Source organism: Oncorhynchus mykiss, chromosome 10, assembly GCF_013265735.2.
Source record: "Oncorhynchus mykiss isolate Arlee chromosome 10, USDA_OmykA_1.1, whole genome shotgun sequence".
NCBI classification, from domain to species: Eukaryota; Metazoa; Chordata; class Actinopteri; order Salmoniformes; family Salmonidae; genus Oncorhynchus; species Oncorhynchus mykiss.
This window is the reverse complement of record NC_048574.1, coordinates 42165154-42187110: the sequence shown is the minus strand read 5'-3', so window position 1 is coordinate 42187110 and position 21957 is coordinate 42165154. Positions and strand designations below refer to the sequence as shown.

At 41.5% G+C, this 21957-nt stretch overlaps 3 protein-coding genes across 9 annotated transcripts in view; all 3 read right to left on the bottom strand.

Annotated features, from left to right (window-relative positions):
• LOC110533900 (protocadherin gamma-C5) overlaps positions 1–21497 on the bottom strand; it is a 140403-nt gene extending 118906 nt beyond the window's left edge. For 3 of the 7 annotated variants that reach the window (XM_036990316.1, XM_036990334.1, XM_036990347.1), the window contains exon 1: positions 19003–21497. In XM_036990316.1, coding sequence (XP_036846211.1) covers positions 19003–21393 — 2391 coding nt within the window. In that variant the 5' untranslated portion in view covers positions 21394–21497. Of the gene's footprint in view, positions 1–7533; positions 10072–10888; positions 13436–19002 lie in introns of those variants that run through there. The other 4 variants (XM_036990299.1, XM_036990317.1, XM_036990310.1 and 1 more) reach the window with 3 other exon arrangements.
• LOC110510568 (protocadherin gamma-A11) lies at positions 3795–6730 on the bottom strand. The gene is made up of 2 exons (XM_036934441.1): positions 4189–6730; positions 3795–3803 (listed from the first exon to the last, which is right to left on the bottom strand). Exons 1-2 carry the CDS (start codon positions 6595–6597, stop codon positions 3795–3797), a joined length of 2418 nt encoding a protein of 805 aa, XP_036790336.1. The 5' UTR covers positions 6598–6730.
• On the bottom strand, positions 15681–18457 carry LOC118966776 (protocadherin beta-16-like). Its single transcript, XM_036990349.1, has one exon. The coding sequence runs from the start codon at positions 18315–18317 to the stop codon at positions 15831–15833; it is 2487 nt and encodes an 828-aa protein (XP_036846244.1). The 5' UTR covers positions 18318–18457; the 3' UTR covers positions 15681–15830.
• Positions 21498–21957: the final 460 nt, after the last annotated feature.

Genomic DNA, 21957 nt, shown 5'->3' with positions numbered 1-21957 from the left:
TTTAATTTGAATGGAACATTTTGTTGAATGGAGCATCGGACCTGTCTATTCCCCCCAGAGTCTTTATCCTGTACATTAATGATGCCGACCTCTGTTCCAGGTAACACATTCTCGGGAATTGGATTGGTCAGGGTTTTTATTAATATCACTGGTGCGTTATCATTTACGTCAGTAATATCTATCAGTACTTTTGTGTATGACACCAAACCTGCACCATCTTTGGCGAGGACGCGCAACTCATAAATGGGCTGCTCCTCATAATCTATCGGTCCAGACAGATTTATAACCCCAGTTTTACTATCGAGTTGAAACACATTCTTCAACTCATCAGAAATTCGACCTAGATCATATGTTACCTCGCCATTTGCTCCCTCGTCTACATCAGTTGCGCGGACTGTAGCTACTACGGTACCCAACGGAGAATTTTCTGGTAGACTGACCTTATACACGTCCTGGCTAAATATTGGAATATTGTCGTTAGCATCCAACACAGTGACGTGTATAACTACAGTACCAGATCTCTGTGGAGTCCCACCATCAACCGCAGTAAGTAACAACGTCACCTCCTGCATTTGTTCTCGGTCCAGCTCTTTCTCTAACACTAACTCACCGTATTTTCCTCCATCTCGATTAGTATGAACATTCAAGACAAAATGGTCATTCCTTTGTAAAGAGTAGCTTTGAACTGCATTCTGACCTATATCTGCATCGTGGGCCTCATTAATGGGGAAACGTTCACCTCTATCAGCTGATTCCGTTATTTCCAATTTGATAACACCATCTGCAAACTGTGGTGAATTATCGTTCACATCCTGAATCTGAAGAGATATGCGATGCAATTCTAAAGGACTTTCAAGAACCATTTCATATTTGAGCCCACATGAAATCCTCGGACCGCAAAGCTGCTCCCTATCAATTCTTTCAGCGACAACAAGATCTCCCGAATTCAGGTTAATGTCACAGAAGTGTTTAGTTCCATCCTCTTCTAAACGAGCTTTTCGAGCCGACAGTCTCTTAGCATCCAACCCAAGATCCCTGGCTATATTTCCGACCACAGATCCGCGTTTCATCTCCTCTGGAATAGAATAGGTCATATCGCCATTACTGATGCGTATCAGGGATAGAACAAAAGCCAGATGGAGGACAAAAGCTGAAACTGTAAATCCAATGTAGCCCATTTTCGATGTACAAAACGAAAATATTCCAATTACAAGGTGAAAAAAATATTTATGCAATGTAGGCCACTACAAATATTGGCTAAGATAAATTACCCAAATGAAGAAATTGCTCCTTTGGCCGAGTGCTGCTCAGTGATAATGGCGCGATAGAATGTACCCGCCCTTTGAGTAATATATTAGCGGGTTGAGAAGTGTAGGCTGCCTAACTTTTCTTAGCTGGTGAACAGCGACATCCTGAGTCATTAAAAAAACAGCACACAATAGTTTTCTATCTTGTTATTGTATATTCCTACAAATATGATGTAGCCAATGACCAATTCAATAATAAATAGTTATAAAGACATATGTTTAAAGTAATACTTGTGTGATGTATGAACTCCTGTTCATGAATCAGAACAGTCAATAAGGTAAAAAACATTGAGTTAACAAAAGTCGCAACTTTCTCCTATTAAGCCAATTTAATGCACGGATTCCACTAACTATCAACGTGTCCTCACTCAACAAACCAACATGTGTTATTGTTCCCGTCTTCATTTGAGTTTGGCAGGATTTAAACTGATGTTAAAGTGAAGACAAAAAGTTTAGTCGCTGTCCACGTGCCTGGTGCTGAAACGTAGGGGATGTTTCAGAACGCGACAACGCAATAGGCTTACATCTCAATCTACTCCAATATATTTATTGTGAAATTAGAAATTAGAAAAATGAATAATAACGTATCTATATGTCCATGTCAAGTTCTTATTTTTAAACGGATTCCATTTAAAAACTCAACATTGTCCTCCATTCAGTGACTCTAAAACAGGGTAAGAAAATACGCTTAGCCTACTGCATGTCAGAATTACTTTGGGCGAATACAACAACCAGACTTCCATAAAGACGAATAACAATTGCAGTGCCTGTTAAACATATGAATCAGGATGCCATAGACAAACTGTTTAAGCTTCTACCTAAATGATACTACTATCGAAAAAGAAATTCTGAACCTACATGGTGATGTAAAAAGACACATTTGTATTTAACCAGGATGTCCCACTCAGTAAAAAGTGCAACCACTTTCCAATGAGTAATATATAGAGTGTTCTTACCTCAAGGTACCAAAATGACCTTGTAAACATCCTGGCTAAATACTGGGATATTATCGTTAGCATCCAACACATTAACGTGTATAACTAGAGTACCAGATCTCTGTGGAGCCCCACCGTCAGCCGCAGTAAGTAATAATGTCACCTCATGTTGTTGTTCTCGATCTAATTCTTTCTCTAATAACAAATCACCGTATTTTCCTCTGTCTCGATTAGTATGAACATTCAACAAAAATAATCATTCATTTGTAAATAAATGCCTTGAACTGCATTCTGACCTATATCTGAATCGTGGGCTTCATTAATGGGAAAGTGAGCACCTTTGACCGAGGACTTCATCATTTCCAGTTTAATAACATCATCTGCAAACTGGGGTTAATTGTCCATCACATCTTGAATCTGAAAAGATCTGCGATGCAATTCTAAAGGATCTCCAGAACAGTTTCATATGAATAAAATCCTCCCACTGCAAAGCTGCTACCTGTCTATTAATTCAGTGACAATAAGATCTCCCGAATACAAAGTTGCATCCTACTCCAAAGGATATTTTAGAGCCGAAAGTTTCTTAACATCCAACCTCAGATCCTTGGATATATTTCCGATTACAGATCCGCGTTTCACCTGCTCTGGTATAGAATAGCTCACGTCTCCTTTGCGGATGTGTATGAAGAAAAGGAAGAAAGACAGACGAAAAGCAAATGCAAAAAACGTAAAGCCTTGGTAGACCATATTTAATGTCTAATAGCAATTAAGGCCAATTGTCTACAATCAATAGCCAAACGGAAGAAAGATTACAATGTCTAACCGCTTTTCAGTGAGAAATGGTAATGCGACGCGCTGTACGGAGCCTACACCCCGTAGTAGGTGGAGGTATATAGTTAACTGTACTTAGCTGGTGGAAAGCGACATCATGAGTCTATCAGAAAAACAGCATGCTCGTAGGCTAATATTGTTTTCCATGTGTACTTCTTAGAATGTATCATATTCTCCAAACGCAGACGACTTTACTAAAACATGAAAGATATAGGCTTCAAATCAGTGGTAACCTCATCGTGACATGGTCATGAGAAGACATGATGAGGTACGCTATTAGGAGAAACGTACACAATATGCCTAAATAGTCACACAATAAGCCATTAGTAGACTAGTTGCAACATGTATTTTTCCTGGATAATACAAAATGTCAACCATCATGAAAACTGTCGATTTCACTATCGATGTTTCGTTAGTCATCAAAATAATGCTAATTATTTTGCATTCTATCTTTGAGTTGTCGACCGTTAGACTTCAGTAAACTAAAACAGTCACCTCGGTGTCCACTGGTCTGGTGCTGAAATGTAGGCGACCTCAAGAAAAACGGTAAGCAATGGGGATTTTAAATACACATCGTAACAATTTATATTCAAGTTTCAAAAGACATTAAAAACACTTCCCAGGTCAATTAAAAGTAATGTATTATAAAATGCCTGATTCCTTTTCAAAAGCAGTCTAAACCATGTTTTCCTATCTCCATCAAGCTTTGTTGTCAACTCCATTAGAACATCTGTGAAGAAAACATCACAGGCATACTCAACTAAAAGCAACCGAAACTGCATTGCTTGTTATATTTATAGGAAACCACAGCACAAACAAACAAGGAGCAAACTGCTTCCATCAAATCAAACTCTTAGTGAATTACTCCTCACAGAGAAGAGAAGAAACAGCGAGCACCTTTAAAACTCAACCAATCAAACAAAACAATGAGTGGATAAATTCCACATTTTAGCCTACTAAGATGTCATCATTTAAACCGAGTGTAGACCTACCGTTTCTATAGGATGGCATAAGCCATTAAGGCCCAGAATGTATTTTCATCATGCATAACCCATTCTCCCACAACGAAACCGCTCACATACAAACGGTGGTATCTCAGATGAGTGAAGGCTTACCTCATTCGCCTCTCCTGCAGTGTTGAGCGTGGTGATACTCCCTTCTAATAATGTATCTGGACATCTTGTTAGTGTCTGATCAGCAGGCAGAGTGCTGTCATTGTAAGATCTGACAAACTTGAAGTCACTGGTGCGTGAGCCCGTTGTCAGGTATGCATCATAGTTATAAGAACTACGGAGAGTTCCAGCTCCATCCACCTCTGCATAGTTGGGAGGGAAATACGCGCTGGGAATGGTGACTGCTCCATCAAACAACATTCTGGGCTTTCTACTGCGGCAGAACCTCACGGCCAGGATGAGAATAATGAAAGTCAGGAAAAAGGTGGAAACAGAGACCAGCGCGATGATCAAATAGGAAGTTAATTTGGAACTATCTTCATAAGCCATGTCTTTCAGTTCTGGAACTTCAGCCAAGTTATCTGATATGAGTAAAAACACATCACAGGTTGTAGAGAGAGAGGGCTGCCCGTTATCTTTCACTAATATAACAAGGTTCTGCTCCATACTGTCAGATTCAGCAATGTCCCGTTGTGCCCTGATCTCTCCGCTGTGGAGACCAATAGTGAAAAGTCCCGGATCAGTCGATTTCACGAAGAGATATGAAAGCCACGCGTTTTGTCCAGAGTCGGCATCCACAGCTATTACCTTGGAAACCAGGGACCCCGCCAGAGTAGTTTTGGGGACCATCTCAGTCATCAAGGAGTTCCCTGCTGGAGCAGGGTATAATATCTGGGGAGAATTATCATTCTCATCTGTTATGAAGACACTCACAGTCACGTTACTGCTGAGTGGAGGAGAACCATTGTCTCTGGCTACAACGTGGACCTTGAAGCTCCTAAACTGCTCATGATCAAATGTTCTCACAGCATGGATCACCCCCGTTTCTCCGTTGATGGATAAAAATGAAGACACCGGAACACCATTGACACCACTAGGCAATAGAGAATAGACCACAGTGCCGTTCTGTCTCCAGTCTGGGTCTCTGGCAGTAACCGAACATATTGAGGAGCCAGGCTTGTTATTTTCAGTCACATAGGCGCTGTAGGATTGTTCTTCAAACACAGGTGGATTGTCATTCACGTCTGACACAGATACATGAATAGTCATTGAGGAGGATAAAGGTGGAGACCCCTCGTCAGTGGCGGTGATAGTTATGTTATAATCTGATATTATCTCACGGTCTAGTTCACCTGTTGTTATCAGAGAATAATAGTTTTTGATTGAGGGGTTCAGTTTGAAAGGAACATTTTGTTGAATGGAGCAGCGGACCTGTCTATTTCCCTCTGAATCTTCATCTTGTACATTTAGGATCCCCACCTCTGTTCCAGGTAACACATTCTCGGGGATGGGATTGTTAAAGGATTTGATCAATATTACCGGTGCGTTGTCATTTAGGTCAGTGATTTCTATCATTACTTTTGCATTGCCAGCTAAGCCAGACCCATCTTTAGCCTGGACACGCACTTCGTATTCTGTATTTTCTTCATAATCTATGGGACCCTGCACTTTAATCTCGCCAGTATTTTTGTCGATGGAAAACAGTTTAGCTGCTTTATCTGAAATACGATTGAACTCATATGATACTTCTCCATTTGCCCCTTCGTCTTCATCACTAGCACTAACTGCAACTACAACAGTCCCTGTTGGAGAATTTTCAGGCAAACCGACTTTATACACTGTCTGGCTAAACACTGGTTTATTATCGTTAGCATCCAACACAGTGACGTGTATAACTACAGTACCAGATCTCTGCGGAGTCCCACCATCAACAGCAGTAAGTAACAACGTCACCTCTTGTTGTTGTTCTCGATCCAGCTCTTTTTCTAACACTAACTCGCCATATTTTCCTCCGTCTGAGCTCGTTTGAACGTCCAAAATAAAATAGCCATTCCTCTCCAGTGAATAGCTTTGAATACCATTTAATCCTATGTCAGAGTCATGAGGTTCATCCAAGGGGTATCGTGCGCCTTTGTAAGCAGATTCCTGAATTTCTAGATCAATACCTGCATTGGGAAACCGTGGTGAATTGTCATTTATATCTTGTATTTGTACAGTTATGCGATGTAATTCAAGAGGTTTTTCCAGCACAAGCTCGTATTTTAAAGAACAAGAAACCTTCGGTCCACACAGCTCCTCCCTGTCTATTGTTTCAGCCACAATTAAATCTCCGGTATTCACATTGATGTCACAGTAACGTTGACGACTGCCATCCATATCCAAACGAGCTTTACGACCTGAAAGTCTCTTAGCATCCAGCCCCAGATCCTTAGCTACATTTCCGATCACAGATCCGCGTTTCATCTCCTCTGGAATAGAATAGCTCAAGTCTCCATTGCTGATGCGCATTAGGCAATGACAAAAAGCCAGGCGGAACAATAAGGTAAAAACCGAAGATCCTGTGTACCCCATTCTGGATGAATAAAACAAATTGTCAACATATGAGTTCAAAACTAGTCGAAATGATACTGCAACGTAAGAGTACAATATTAGCCTCTCAAAAGGAATAGTAAAACGATTGTTATCCGACTGCTCTTCGGTGAAAGTGATGCAATTACTCTTTTGAATAATCCAATGGTGGGTGGAGAAAAGCATGCAATTCTATGTATGGTAAACAGCGACATCCTGAGTTCTTACAGAAAACAACAGTCACAATACACACAGGTTCACGTCATTTATCATCTTGGTCAATATTTCCCCCATCCTTGTGTTGTGCGAAGTATCACGAACGTTTCATGTAGCTTAGCAAGAGAAGAGAGCAAAACCAATAGTTGTGCGCAATTAGCTCATTTTGTAATCATATATTACAAGATAGGAAAAATAAATTCAATATTTCCATACTGTTACCACAGTCCGATTATTCATGGTCGCCGAGTAACAACAACACATAGATAAGCTATATCAACGGTCCACATCAAATCCAACGATGCATAATCCATATTACTAATCAAACCCAGCAATTATATGTCCACTATACTCTAAGGTAAAGTGATGGTTACGTCGCTGTCCACTAACCTGGTGCTGAAACGTGGCAAAGTAGTCAATGTACTTAAAGAAAAATGTAGTAGGCAATGAGGATACTACAGGAAGGGAAATGAAAACACACTCCATGATTGGGAAAGTATCCCTAATTGTATACACACCAACAACGAAATAGAAAGAATATCCCTTGTGAAAAGGCATTAAAAAGTTAATATTGATGTCGTTACATAATACTTCATAATCAAGAGGATAAAGAAGAAGTTAAGGAAAAGTCCACTAACACACTAGGAAAGCAATTCTGATATCATAACATCAGATGCGTTCGCACACAATCAAAAGTGGTATCTACTTTTAGTTCGGTCTTACCTCAATAGGCTCCCCTGCAGTGTTGAGTGCGATGATACTTCCTTCTAATAACTTTGTTGGGCTTCTTTTCAGTGTAAGATCAGCAGGCAGCGTGCTGTCATTGTAAGATCTGACAAACTTGAAGTCACTGGTGCGTGAGCCCGTTGTCAGGTATGCGTCATAGTTATAAGAACTACGCAGAGTTCCATCTCCATCCACCTCTGCATAGTTGGGAGGGAAATACGCGCTGGGAATGGCGACTGCTCCATCAAACAACATTCTAGGCTTTCTATTGCGGCAGAACCTCACGGCCAGGATGAGAATAATGAAAGTCAAAAAAAAGGTGGAGACGGAGACCAGTGCGATGATCAAATAGGAAGTACGTTTGGAACTATCCTCATAAGCCATGTCTTTCAGTTCTGGAACTTCAGCCAAGTTATCTGATATGAGCAAATATACATCACAGGTTGTAGAGAGAGAGGTCTGCCCGTTATCTTTCACTGATATAACAAGGTTCTGCTTCATAGTGTCAGATTCAGAAATGTCCCGCTGTGCCCTGATCTCTCCACTGCGGAGAGCAATAGTGAAAAGTCCCGGATCAGTCGATTTCACGATGTTATATGAAAGCCATGCGTTCTGTCCAGAGTCGGCATCCACAGCTATCACCTTGGAAACCAGGGACCCCGCCAGAGCAGCTTTGGGGACCATCTCAGTCATCAAGGTGTTCCCTGCTGGAGTAGGGTATAATATCTGGGGAGAGTTATCATTCTCATCTGTTATGAAGACATTAACTGTCACGTTACTGCTGAGTGGAGGAGAACCATTGTCTCTGGCTACAACGTGGACCTTGAAGCTCCTAAACTGCTCATAATCAAATGATTTTACAGCATGGATCACCCCCGTGTCTCCGTTAATGGAAAAATATGAGGACACCGGAACACCGTTCACATCACTAGGCAATAGAGAATAGACCACAGTGCCGTTCTGTCTCCAGTCTGGGTCTCTGGCAGTAACAGAACACAAAGAGGAGCCAGGCTTGTTATTTTCAGTCACATAGGCGTTGTAGTATTGTTCTTCAAACACAGGTGGATTGTCATTCACGTCTGACACAGATAAATGAATCGTTTTTGAGGAGGATAAAGGTGGAGACCCCTCGTCAGTGGCAGTGATAGTTATGTTATAATCTGATATTTTCTCTCGGTCTAATTCACTAGTTGTTACCAGAGAATAATAGTTTTTGATTGAGGGGTTTAGTTTGAAAGGAACATTTTGTTGAATGGAGCATCGGACCTGTCTATTTACCCCAGAGTCCTTATCCAATGCATTAATGATGCCCACCTCTCTGCCAGGTAACAGGTTCTCTGGGATGGGATTGGTCAAGGATTTAAGAGATATCACTGGGGCGTTGTCATTAACATCTGTAATATCTATGAATATTTTGGCAAAGGAAGTCAATCCCGAGCCATCTTTGGCTTTGATCCGCAATTCATGAATGGATTCTTCTTCAAAATCCATCTGTCCTGCTATCCTGATGTCTCCCGTTTTAGGGTCAAGAGAAAATATTTTATTTAATTCTTCTGAGATTGGTCCAAATCCGTACGTCACTTCTCCATTTGCCCCCTCGTCTGCATCGATGGCTGTTACAGTAACAACTAACGAACCTAATGGAGCATTTTCTGGTACACTGACCTTATAGACATTTTCGCTAAACACTGGTGTATTATCGTTAGCATCCAACACAGTGACGTGTATGACCACAGTACCAGATTTCTGTGGAGTCCCACCGTCAACAGCAGTAAGTATTAATGTCACCTCCTGCTTTTGTTCTCGATCTAACTCTGTGTCTAACACGAGCTCACCATACTTTTCAGAACCTGGGTTGGTATGAACAGCCAGGCTAAAATGGTCGTTCCTTTGTAGAGTGTAGCTTTGAACAGCGTTCAGTCCTATATCTGCATCATGAGCCGGATTCACCGAAAATCGAGCGCCTTTGACTGCTGACTCTCGGATATCAAACGTAACGCTGTCTTCCCCAAATTGTGGGCTATTGTCATTAATATCTTCTACCTGTAAGATTATGTTATGTAATTCTAAAGGATTTTCCAGAACCATCTCGTATTTTAAGGTGCATGAAATCCTCCTACCGCAAAGCTGCTCCCTGTCTATTATTTCAGCGATGACCATATCCCCAGTATTCAGATTGATTTCACAATAACGCTTGCTGCTACCTTGAACATCTAAACGAGCTTTCCGATATACAAGTCGTTTTGCATCCAGTCCCAGATCCTTGGCTATATTTCCGACAACAGATCCGCGTTTCATCTCCTCCAGAACAGAATAGGTAACGTCTCCATAGCTGGTGTGCAGCAGGATAAGAAACAAAGGCAGGCCGAACATCGATGCAGAGAACGAGAATCCCTTGTATTCCATTTTCAGGTAACACAACTCATTCCAATTAGGCCGATTAGTGTGATAAAAATCAGTGCTATGCAACCGAAGAAACGTTTACAACCACCAGATCAAAATGCACCACGTTAAAATGTTAAGCAGGAGACTTTTACACTGCAATAATGATGTCACCTCCCTCACTGGAAATGTCAAGAATGGGTGGAGAGATTAATTAAGAAGCTACTGCTGGTGAATAGCGACACTCCGTGTAGTCTCATAAAACTGCAGAAAATAGTTGTGCAAGTCTCTCGCCAATTGCATGGAGAAGATCTTCAACGCATAGGAAAACATGCCGGGTTTAATTGTTTTTAAAGATACATAATGGGACCCCTCATATCAACAGAGGTAGACTATTTCAAAATGCAGGATTGTAAAAAACACGAATCGCCTTTTGTGTTACAGCCCACGTGAGTCAACATCTCAATCGAATGACCAATGGGCAAAGTAGTCTGTCCATGTAGTCTTCAAAAGACCATGCCAAGAAAGTAATTCCAAACATAATCACTGGAAAAGGTTCGTTTTAAAATCAGACCTTTCTTTCAAACATATTTCACGTCTCTACCCATTACAGTTTTCGAAGGGGGAAAAAAGGCATTTAAAATCCGGCGTTTCTTTCAAACATAATCCACGTCTTTACCTTTTGCTGTTTTTTAAGTGGTGCTGAAACGGACCTACGTGTTTTACTAAATCACAGTAAAATGGGATCAAGACGGGAAAATAAATACATCCTCAGAGATTATCAGTGATGAAAAGTGGGACTGAATCAAATGACTGAAAGAGTACAGGAGACAAGACTGTTGTAATAATATTAGTCTAACACACAATAAAGTAAGCTACCTATAGTTTCATATGATGGACTATGCAAAACGGCTAAATAAACAAATAAAGCATTTTCGTTTGTCACAATGTCAAAGCTGTGAAATCTCACCTCGCACTCCCCCAAGGTGTTGAAAGTGATGATATTTTCTCCAAGAGGGTCATTTAGATTCTTCTTAAGTGTCTGGTCAGCAGGCAGCGTGCTGTCATTGTAAGATCTGACAAACTTGAAGTCACTGGTGCGTGAGCCGGTTGTCAGGTATGCGTCATAGTTATAAGAACTACGGAGAGTTCCAGCTCCATCCACCTCTGCATAGTTGGGAGGGAGATATGCACTGGGAATGGTGACTGCTCCATCAAACAACATTCTTGGCTTTCCACTGCGGCAGAATCTCACGGCCAGAATGAGAATAATGAACGTCAGAAAAAAGGTGGAGACAGAGACCAGTGCGATGATCAAATAGGAAGTAAGTTTGGAACTATCCTCATAAGCCATGTCTTTCAGTTCTGGAACTTCAGCCAAGTTATCTGATATGAGTAAATATACATCACAGGTTGTAGAGAGAGAGGGCTGTCCGTTATCTTTCACTGATATGACAAGGTTTTGCTTCATAGTGTCAGATTCAGAAATGTCCCGCTGTGCCCTGATCTCTCCACTGTGGAGAGCAATAGTGAAAAGTCCCGGATCAGTCGATTTCACGATGTGATATGAAAGCCATGCATTCTGTCCAGAGTCAGCATCCACAGCTATCACCTTGGAAACCAGGGACCCCGCCAGAGCAGCTTTGGGGACCATCTCAGTCATCAAGGAGTTCCCTGCTAGAGCAGGGTATAATATCTGGGGAGAGTTATCATTCTCATCTGTTATGAAGACACTCACTGACACGTTACTGCTAAGTGGAGGAGATCCATTGTCTCTGGCAACAACGTGGACTTTGAAGCTCCTAAACTGCTCATAATCAAATGCTCTAACAGCATGGATCACCCCCGTGTCTCCGTTGATGGATAAAAATGAGGACACCGGAACACCGTTCACATCACTGTGCAATAGAGAATAGACCACCGTGCCGTTCTGTCTCCAGTCTGGGTCTCTGGCAGTAACAGAACACATAGAGGAGCCCGGCTTGTTATTTTCAGTCACATAGGCCCTGTAGGATTGTTCTTCAAACGCAGGAGGATTGTCATTAACATCTGATACAGATAAATGAATAGTCTTTGAGGAGGATAAAGGAGGAGTCCCCTCGTCAGTGGCAGTGATAGTTATGTTATATTCTGATATTATCTCACGGTCTAATTCACTAGTTGTTACCAGAGAATAATAGTTTTTGATTGAGGGGTTTAATTTGAATGGAACATTTTGTTGAATGGAGCATCGGACCTGTCTATTCCCCCCAGAGTCTTTATCCTGTACATTAATGATGCCCACCTCTGTTCCAGGTAACACATTCTCGGGAATTGGATTGGCTAGAGTTTTTATTAATATCACTGGTGCGTTGTCGTTTACGTCAGTAATATCTATCAGTACTTTTGTGTATGACACCAAACCTGCACCATCTTTGGCGAGGACGCGCAACTCATAAATGGGCTGCTCCTCATAATCTATCGGTCCAGATAGTATTATAACCCCAGTTTTACTATCGAGGTGAAACAAATTATTCAACTCCTCAGAAACTCGACCTAGATCATATGTTACCTCGCCATTTGCCCCCTCGTCTACATCAGTTGCGCGGACTGTATCTACTACGGTGCCCAGCGGAGAATTTTCTGGTAGACTGACCTTATACACGTCCTGGCTAAATATTGGAATATTGTCGTTAGCATCCAACACAGTGACGTGTATAACTACAGTACCAGATCTCTGTGGAGTCCCACCGTCAACAGCAGTAAGTAACAACGTCACCTCCTGCTTTTGTTCTCGGTCCAGCTCTTTCTCTAACACTAACTCACCGTATTTTCCCCCATCTCGATTAGTATGAACATTCAAAACAAAATGGTCATTCCTTTGTAAAGAGTAGCTTTGAACTGCATTCTGACCTATATCTGCATCGTGGGCCTCATTAATGGGGAAACGTTCACCTCTATCAGCTGATTCCCTTATTTCCAATTTGATAACATCATCTGCAAACTGTGGTGAATTATCGTTCACATCCTGAATCTGAAGAGATAAGCGATGCAATTCTAAAGGACTTTCAAGAACCATTTCATATTTGAGCCCACATGAAATCCTCGGACCGCAAAGCTGCTCCCTATCAATTCTTTCAGCGACAACAAGATCTCCCGAATTCAGGTTAATGTCACAGAAGTGTTTAGTTCCATCTTCTTCTAAACGAGCTTTTCGAGCCGACAGTCTTTTAGCATCCAACCCAAGATCCTTGGCTATATTTCCGACTACAGATCCGCGTTTCATCTCCTCTGGAATAGAATAGGTCATGTCGCCATTGCTGATGCGTATCAGGGATAGAACAAAAGCCAGATGGAGGACAAAAGCTGAAACTGTAAATCCAATGTAGCCCATTTTCGATGTACAAAACGAAAATATTCCAATTACAAGGTTAACAAAAATGATCATGCAATGTAGGCCACTACAAATATTGGCTAAGATAAATTACCCAACTGAAGAAATTAGGTCCTTTGGCCGACTGCTGCTCGGTGATAATGGCGCGGCAGGTTGTATCCGCCCTCTGACTAATAAATTAGCGGGTTGAGAAGTGTAGGCTGCCTAACTTTTCTTAGCTGGTGAACAGCGACATCCTGAGTCATTAAAAAAACACCACACAATGTACTTCAATAGTTTTCTATCTTATAATTATATATTCCTACAAATATGATGTAGCCTATAACTTCAGTTAATACTAAACAGTTATACAGAAATATTGTAAAGTAATGCTTGTGTGATGTATGAACTCCTTTTTCATGAATCGGAACAGTCCCATAAGGTAAAAACATTGAGTTAACACTAGTCGCAACTTTCTCCTTTAAGCCAATTTAATGCACGGATTCTACTAGCTATCAACGTGTCCTCACTCAACAAACCAACATGTGGTGTTCCCGTCTTCATTTGAGTTTGGCAGGATTTGAACTGATGTTAAAGTGAAGGAAATAAGTTTAGTCGCTGTCCACGTGCCTGGTGCTGAATTCAAGCGTTGCTGAATTATCAATGAGGATGTTTCAGAACGCGACAACGCAATATGCTTACATCTCAATCTACTCCAATATATTTATTGTGAAATGAGAAATTAGAAAAATGAATAATAACGTATCTATATGTCCATGTCAAGTTCTTATTTTTAAACGGATTTAATTTAATAACTCAACATTGTCCTCCATTCAGTTACTCTAAAACAGGGTAAGAAAACACGCTTAGCCTACTGCATGTCAGAATTACTATGGTCGAATACAACAATCAGACTTCCTTAAAGACGAATAACAGTTGCAGTGCCTGTTAAACATATGAATCAGAATGACATAGACAAGCAATGAGCAAGCTTCTACCTAAATGACACTACTATCGAATAAATAATTTTTTAACCTACATGGTGATGTAAAAAGAGAAATTTAAAGATTTTGAGAATTGGTGTATAGATAACAGCGATACACCAGCCTACTGAGAAATCCGGAAAAGCCTACACAGTACTAAATTTAAATAGGAAACCGATGAAGTCTATAGGTTCTTATGTTTGAATGTGTATTTCAAACTGTGAAAAACGAAGTGTAATTTAAACCAAAAAATAACACCCAATCGCGAAACATACAACCTCAGATCCTTGGCTATATTTCCGATTACAGATCCGCGTTTCACCTGCTCTGGTATAGAATAGCTCACGTTTCCTTTGCTGATGTGTATGAAGAAAAGGCAAAAAGAAAGACGAAAAGCTCTTTCAAAAAATGTAAAGCCTTTGTAGCCCATCTTTAATGTCTAATAGCAATTAAGGCCAATTGTCCACAATCAATTGCCAAACGGAAGAAAGATTACAATGTCTAACCGCTTTTCAGAGAGAAATGGTAATGCGACGCGCTATACGGAGCCTACACCCGGTAGTAGGTGGAGGTATATAGTTAACTGTACTTAGCTGGTGGAAAGCGACATCATGAGTCTATCAGAAAAACAGCATGCTCGTAGGCTAATATTGTTTTCCATGTGTACTTCTTAGAATGTATAACATTCTCCAAACGCAGACGACATTACTAAAACATGAAAGATATAGGCTTCAAATCAGTGGTAACCTCATCGTGACATGATCATGAGAAGACATGGATGAGGTACGCTATTAGGAGAAACGTACACAATGTGCCTAAATAGTCACACAATAAGCCATTAGTAGACTAGTTGCAACATGTATTTTTCCTGGATATAATAAAATATTTCAACCATCATGAAAATTTCGATCATGTCGATTTCACTATCGATGTTTCGTTAATCATCAAAATAACGCTAATTCTTTCGCATTCTATCTTTGAGTTTTCGACCGTTAGACTTCAGGAGACTAAAACAGTCATCTCTGTGTCCACTGGTCTGGTGCTGAAATGGAGGTGACTGCAAAACAACGGTATGCAATGGGGACTTTAATGCACAACGCTGAACACACATCCTAACAACATGTAATCAAGTTTCAAAATACATTCAATACTCTTTCCAGGTCAATACAATCCATTTATTATAAAATGCCGGATTCCTTTTCAAAAGTAGTCTAAACCATGTTTTCCTATCTCCATCAAGCTTTATTGTCAACTCCAATAGAACATCTGTGAAAAAAACATCACAGGCAAACTCAACTAAAAGCAACCGAAACTGCATTGCTTGTTATATTTATAGGAAACCACAGCACAAACAAACAAGGAGCAAACTGCTTCCATCAAATCAAACTCTTAGTGAATTACTCCTCACAGAGAAGAGAAGAAACAGCGATCACCTTTAAAACACAACCAATCAAACAAAACAATGAGTGGATAAATTCCACATTGTACCCTACTAAGATCTTATCATCTAAAACGAGTATAAGACCTACTGTTTCTATAGGATGGCAGAAGCCATTAAGGCCCAGAATGTATTTTCATCATGCATAACCCATTCTCACATAATGAAACCGCTCACGTATAAACGGTGGTATCTCAGATGAGTGAAGGCTTACCTCATTCGCCTCTCCTGCAGTGTTGAGCGTGGTGATACTCCCTTCTAATAATGTATCTGGACATCTTGTTAGTGTCTGATCAGCAGGCAGCGTGCTGTCATTGTAAGATCGGACAAACTTGAAGTCACTGGTGCGTGAGCCCGTTGTCAGGTATGCATCATAATTGTAAGAACTACGGAGAGTTCCAGCTCCATCCACCTCTGCATAGTTGGGAGGGAAATACGCGCTGGGAATGGCGACTGCTCCATCAAACAACATTCTAGGCTTTCGCCTACCACAGAACCTCACGGCCAGGATGAGAATAATGAAAGTCAGGAAAAAGGTGGAAACAGAGACCAGACCAATGATCAAATAGGATGTGAGTTTGGAACTATCCTCATAAGTCATGTCTTTCAGTTCTGGAACCTCAGCCAAGTTATCTGATATGAGTAAATACACATCACAGGTTGTAGAGAGAGAGGGCTGTCCGTTGTCCTTTATTGATATAACAAGGTTCTGCTTCATACTGTCAGATTCAGAAATGTCCCGTTGTGCCCTGATCTCTCCGCTGTGGATACCAACAGTGAAAAGTCCCGGATCAGTCGATTTCACGATGTGATATGAAAGCCACGCGTTCTGTCCAGAGTCAGCATCCACAGCTATCACCTTGGAAACCAGTGACCCCGCCAGAGCAGCTTTGGGGACCATCTCAGTCATCAAGGAGTTCCCTGCTGGAGCAGGGTATAATATCTGGGGAGAGTTATCATTCTCATCTGTTATGTAGACACTCACAGTCACGTTACTGCTGAGTGGAGGAGAACCATTGTCTCTGGCTACAACGTGGACTTTGAAGCTCCTAAACTGCTCATAATCAAATGCTCTCACTGCGTGGATCACCCCTGTGTCTCCGTTAATGGATACAAATGAGGACACCGGAACACCGTTCACATCACTGTGCAATAGAGAATAGACCACCGTGCCGTTCTGTCTCCAGTCTGGGTCTCTGGCAGTAACAGAACACATAGAGGAGCCCGGATTGTTATTTTCAGTCACGTAGGCGTTGTAGGATTGTTTGTCAAACACAGGTTGGTTGTCATTCACATCAGAAACAATTAACGTAATAGTTTGAAATGACGACAGTGGAGGATGTCCTTCATCGGTTGCAATAAGAGTGATGTTGTATTCTGACTGTGTCTCACGATCCAATTCCACAGCAGTTATTAGGGAAATGTGTTTTTTGATTGACGGGGACAATTTGAAGTATGTGTTCTGCTCAATAGAACATATTACTTTGCCATTGGACTCAGAATCTCTGTCCTGTACATAAATGAAGGCGACCTCTGTACCGGCTGGTGAGTTTTCTGGCAATGGTGATTTGAATGACTTAATAAGTATGACTGGGGCGTTGTCATTAATATCAGCGACGTCGACAATAACTTTACATGAAGCAGCCTGACCTGCTCCATCTTTAGCTTTAACTCGCAGTTCAAAGGACGACGTATCTTCAAAATCTATCATTGATTTTATTTTAATCTCTCCACTTCTTGGATCAATAGAGAAAGTATTTTTTGTTTTGATAGAAATATGACTAAATTCATATGTAACCTGTCCATTCGCCCCTTCATCTGCATCGCTGGCACTGACAGTGACCACGGCAGTACCCAATGGAGCGTTTTCAGGCACACTCATCTTATAAATAGACTGCGTAAATACAGGGACATTATCATTAGCATCTAGTACCCGGACCTGTATAACCACTGTGCCAGATTTCTGTGGCTTTCCGCCATCATAAGCTGTCAGAATAAGTGATAGTTCGTCCTGTTTTTCGCGGTCTAGTTCATGCTCTAGTACAATCTCTGCATATTTACCCGTATCAGCACTTGTGTGAACAGACAAGGTGAAATGTTCATTTGCCGATAGAGTATAACCCTGAACTGAATTGACTCCCGTATCTGTGTCGAGGGCCTCATCAATGGAAAATCGCTCTCCTTTATTGGCCGATTCTCGGATCTCTAATTTGATTACTTCATTGGGAAATGTTGGGAAATTGTCGTTGACATCTTGGATTTCAAGTGTGACACGGTGCAACTCTAGAGGGTTTTCCAAAAAGAAGTCAAAATGCAAAGCACACGACGGCCTTTGTCCGCACAGCTCCTCTCTGTCCATCCGCTCGTTCACAATCAAATCTCCATTCTTCTGGTTAATGTCGCAGTATCGTGTACTACCTTCGAATTCGATCCTTGGTCTTCTGGTGGACAGTGTTTTTACATCGATTCCCAAATCCTGAGAAAATCTCCCAACCACAGAACCTCGTTTAATTTCTTCTGCAATGGAATAGCGAATATCCCCGACACACTGATGGACGGTCAATAATAGGAAGACAAAGGTGGTCCATCGCCCTCGCCTCAATATGGAACCTCTTTTATATTCCATAATAAAATTCAGATTAATCAAATGATCCCAAACCTCTTAGTATAGGCTATATATACAAAAACTTCTGCAAATATGACCTCTACCTTGGTAAGGGTATCCAACGTGAAAGGCTTTAAGCAAGAAAGCAGTCACCACACAAAATATAACGACGGATTGGGGGCAGGAGTGGGTGGGTTTCAATCTGTATTTTTGCTTTTGTAAGCCAACAGCGACCCGCTGTGTTACATATCAACATTGACTAAATAAAGGAACGCTTCGTTTACCAGAGTAGGACACCGTATGCCTAGCCATGCTGTAGGCTAATGTGTAATATGCATAATCAAATTAACAATATGTGAAGCTGAATTGATCTAATAATCATATTATTAAGCCTATAAGAAGTCCCGTGGTGATGTCATGATGAATACAGACATGCTGCAAAACAGAAAACAACAGGGACAAAGTCATAATGGGGGAAATAGGCCTACAGTTATGAAGAATTTCAAACGAAATGCTGAAATTGTACGCTGTAGACCGAGGGTATTGAAAGGCTGTTCAGAGTAAAAAGGGTCGATCAACCGCTTGCACAATTAAAAACAATGAAGCAAGATATGTATGTAAGTAACATTTATAGGAAAGCAATCATGCTTTTGGGCTCAAATTAAATGACAACAACCAGTACTAGCACAAATATTTACAATCCTACCTCGTTCAAGTCCTTGGTGTCCACTAACGAATCTTGATCTTTGCTTTCTTTCCTCAGAGTCTGATCTGCAGGCAGGGTGCTGTCATTGTAAGATGTTACAAACTTGAAGTCACTGGTGCGTGAGCCCGTTGTCAGGTATGCGTCATAATTGTAAGAACTGCGCAGAGTTCCAGCTCCATCCACCTCTGCATAGTTGGGAGGGAAATACGCGCTGGGAATGGCGACTGCTCCATCAAACAACATTCTAGGCTTTCTACTGCGGCAGAACTTCACGGCCAGGATGAGAATAATGAAAGTCAGGAAAAAGGTGGAGACAGAGACCAGACCAACGATCAAATAGGAAGTTAGTTTGGAACTATCCTCATAAGCCATGTCTTTCAGTTCTGGAACTTCAGCCAAGTTATCTGATATGAGTAAATATACATCACAGGTTGTAGAGAGAGAGGGCTGTCCGTTATCTTTCACTGATATAACAAGGTTCTGCTTCATACTGTCAGATTCAGCAATGTCCCGCTGTGCCCTGATCTCTCCGCTGTGGACACCAACAGTGAAAAGTCCCGGATCAGTCGATTTCACGATGAGATATGACAGCCAAGCGTTCTGTCCAGAGTCAGCATCCACAGCTATCACCTTGGAAACCAGGGACCCCGCCAGGGCAGCTTTGGGGACCATCTCAGTCATCAAGGAGTTCCCTGCTGGAGCAGGGTATAATATCTGGGGAGAGTTATCATTCTCATCTGTTATGAAGATACTCACTGTCACGTTACTGTTGAGTGGAGGAGAACCATTGTCCCTGGCTACAACGTGGACTTTGAAGCTCCTAAACTGTTCATAATCAAATGCTCTCACAGCATGAATCACCCCCGTGTCTCCGTTAATTGATAAAAATGAGGACACGGGAACACCGTTGATCTCACTGTGCAATAGAGAATAGACCACTGTGCCGTTCTGTCTCCAGTCTGGGTCTCTGGCAGTAACAGAACACATAGAGGAGCCAGGCTTGTTATTTTCAGTCACATAGGCGTTGTAGGATTGTTCTTCAAACACAGGTGGATTGTCATTTATATCAGAAATGTGGAAACTCAAAATAACACTTGACGACAATGACGGCGTTCCTCCATCGGTTGCTATTATGGTGACATCATATTCAGAGATTTGCTCTCGATCCAGAGGGGCGCTGCTTATTAAGGTAAAGTAGTTTTTAATTGAGGATTGGAGTTTAAAAGGTAGGTTTGCCGCAATGTTGCACTTCACTCTGCTGTTCTCTCCATGGTCCTGATCCTTTACATTAATAACAGCTATTTCAATGCCCGCTGGGATGTTCTCTGGAATCGGATTGGTGACTGATTTCACAGTTATTGTGGGTGCATTGTCATTTATGTCAGATATTTCAACGAGGACTTTGCAGTGTCCGGCCTGCCCCCCACCATCCTCCGCCTGTATCTCCACTTCATAAGAGGAGGCCTTTTCGTGGTCAATCTCGCCAATTGCAGTAATCTCCCCACTGTTTTGGTCAATATTGAATAAACGCTTTGTGTTTTCAGACGCATGATTAATGTAATATGTAATGTGACCATTCGCACCCTCATCTTTATCAGTTGCGCTTACCTTGAGCAAGGAGGTACCTTGTGGTGAATTTTCAAAAACGGTTACCGTATACACAGCTTGCGAAAATATTGGACCGTTATCATTTACATCAATTACGAGAATATTTATTGCAACAGTACCAGACCGAAGTGGATTCCCCCCGTCAATTGCCGTTAGCATTAGATAATGTTCGCCTTCCTTCTCTCGGTCGAGACTATTTTGCAATACAATTTCAATATACCTTTCTTTGCTGATTTTTGCATCTAAAACAAAATAACCATTTTGACCAAGCACATAGCTTTGAACAGAGTTAATGCCTAAATCTAAATCTCGAGCAGAAGCTATTTTATATCTACTGCCTGTTGTTGCAGATTCGCTTATTTCCAGTTTGATTAAATCCTTGGGGAAAAGAGGTGCGTTGTCATTTATGTCCTGTATTTCCAGCCCAATATTGTGCAGCTCCAAAGGATTTTCCAGGATGAACTCAAAATGCAAGATACAGGGTGAGGTAGTTTCACAAAGCGTCTCCCTGTCGATTCTCTCGAGAACAATGAGATCTCCGGAGTCCACGTCTACTCCACAGTACCGTTTCTCTCCCTGGTAATCAACTCGGGCCTTCCGAACCCTCAGTCGCTTAACATCCAAACGAAGGTCACTGCTTAAGCTCCCGATTATATGATTTGTCTTTGTCTCCTCGGGAACAGAATATCGAATGTCCGCAAAAGAGGCCCGCACGATAGCAAGCAAAAGCATAGCACATTGCAAACGCCATTTAGATCCGCATGATGTAGTAGATACCGACATATTCACTTATGGCAATCGCATAAACATGAAAAATTATATAAATAAGCCCAGTATTTACACAAAACCCCAAAGGCCAAGGGTCTATCTTACAGTACTCCGTGTTATGCTCCGCAAGGAAATGGCTGTGTGGATAAATCCTGCTCATATAGCTCAAAACGAAATGGGAGTGTTCTAAAAACACACAGCATAGAGTTGGCGAGGAGCGACGCCATGAGGCTACAGGAAAATACGCAAGAGCGATTAGTGTACAGTCTCTGACTACATGGCCAATACAACTGAATCTAGACGCCGTGCAGCATTTAAATGTGAACTAATAAGTTAGAAAGGCCTACTCCATTATGTTTGAGTGCATTTTACAATTTGAAGTTTTAATAGAAGACACCGGACCACTAATTCGTAGATGAGTTTGCCCTAGCCGTAGCTTCTAACTGCAAACAGCCCGTCAGATAAGACTCCGCTCGCAGTGCAGCAGAGGGCGAACCATTTCAGCACCGTGGACAGCGGCAGCAGAGCAAACGCCGGATAAAGGGAAAGGAAGGTTGGACCGAATAAACACAATGGGCA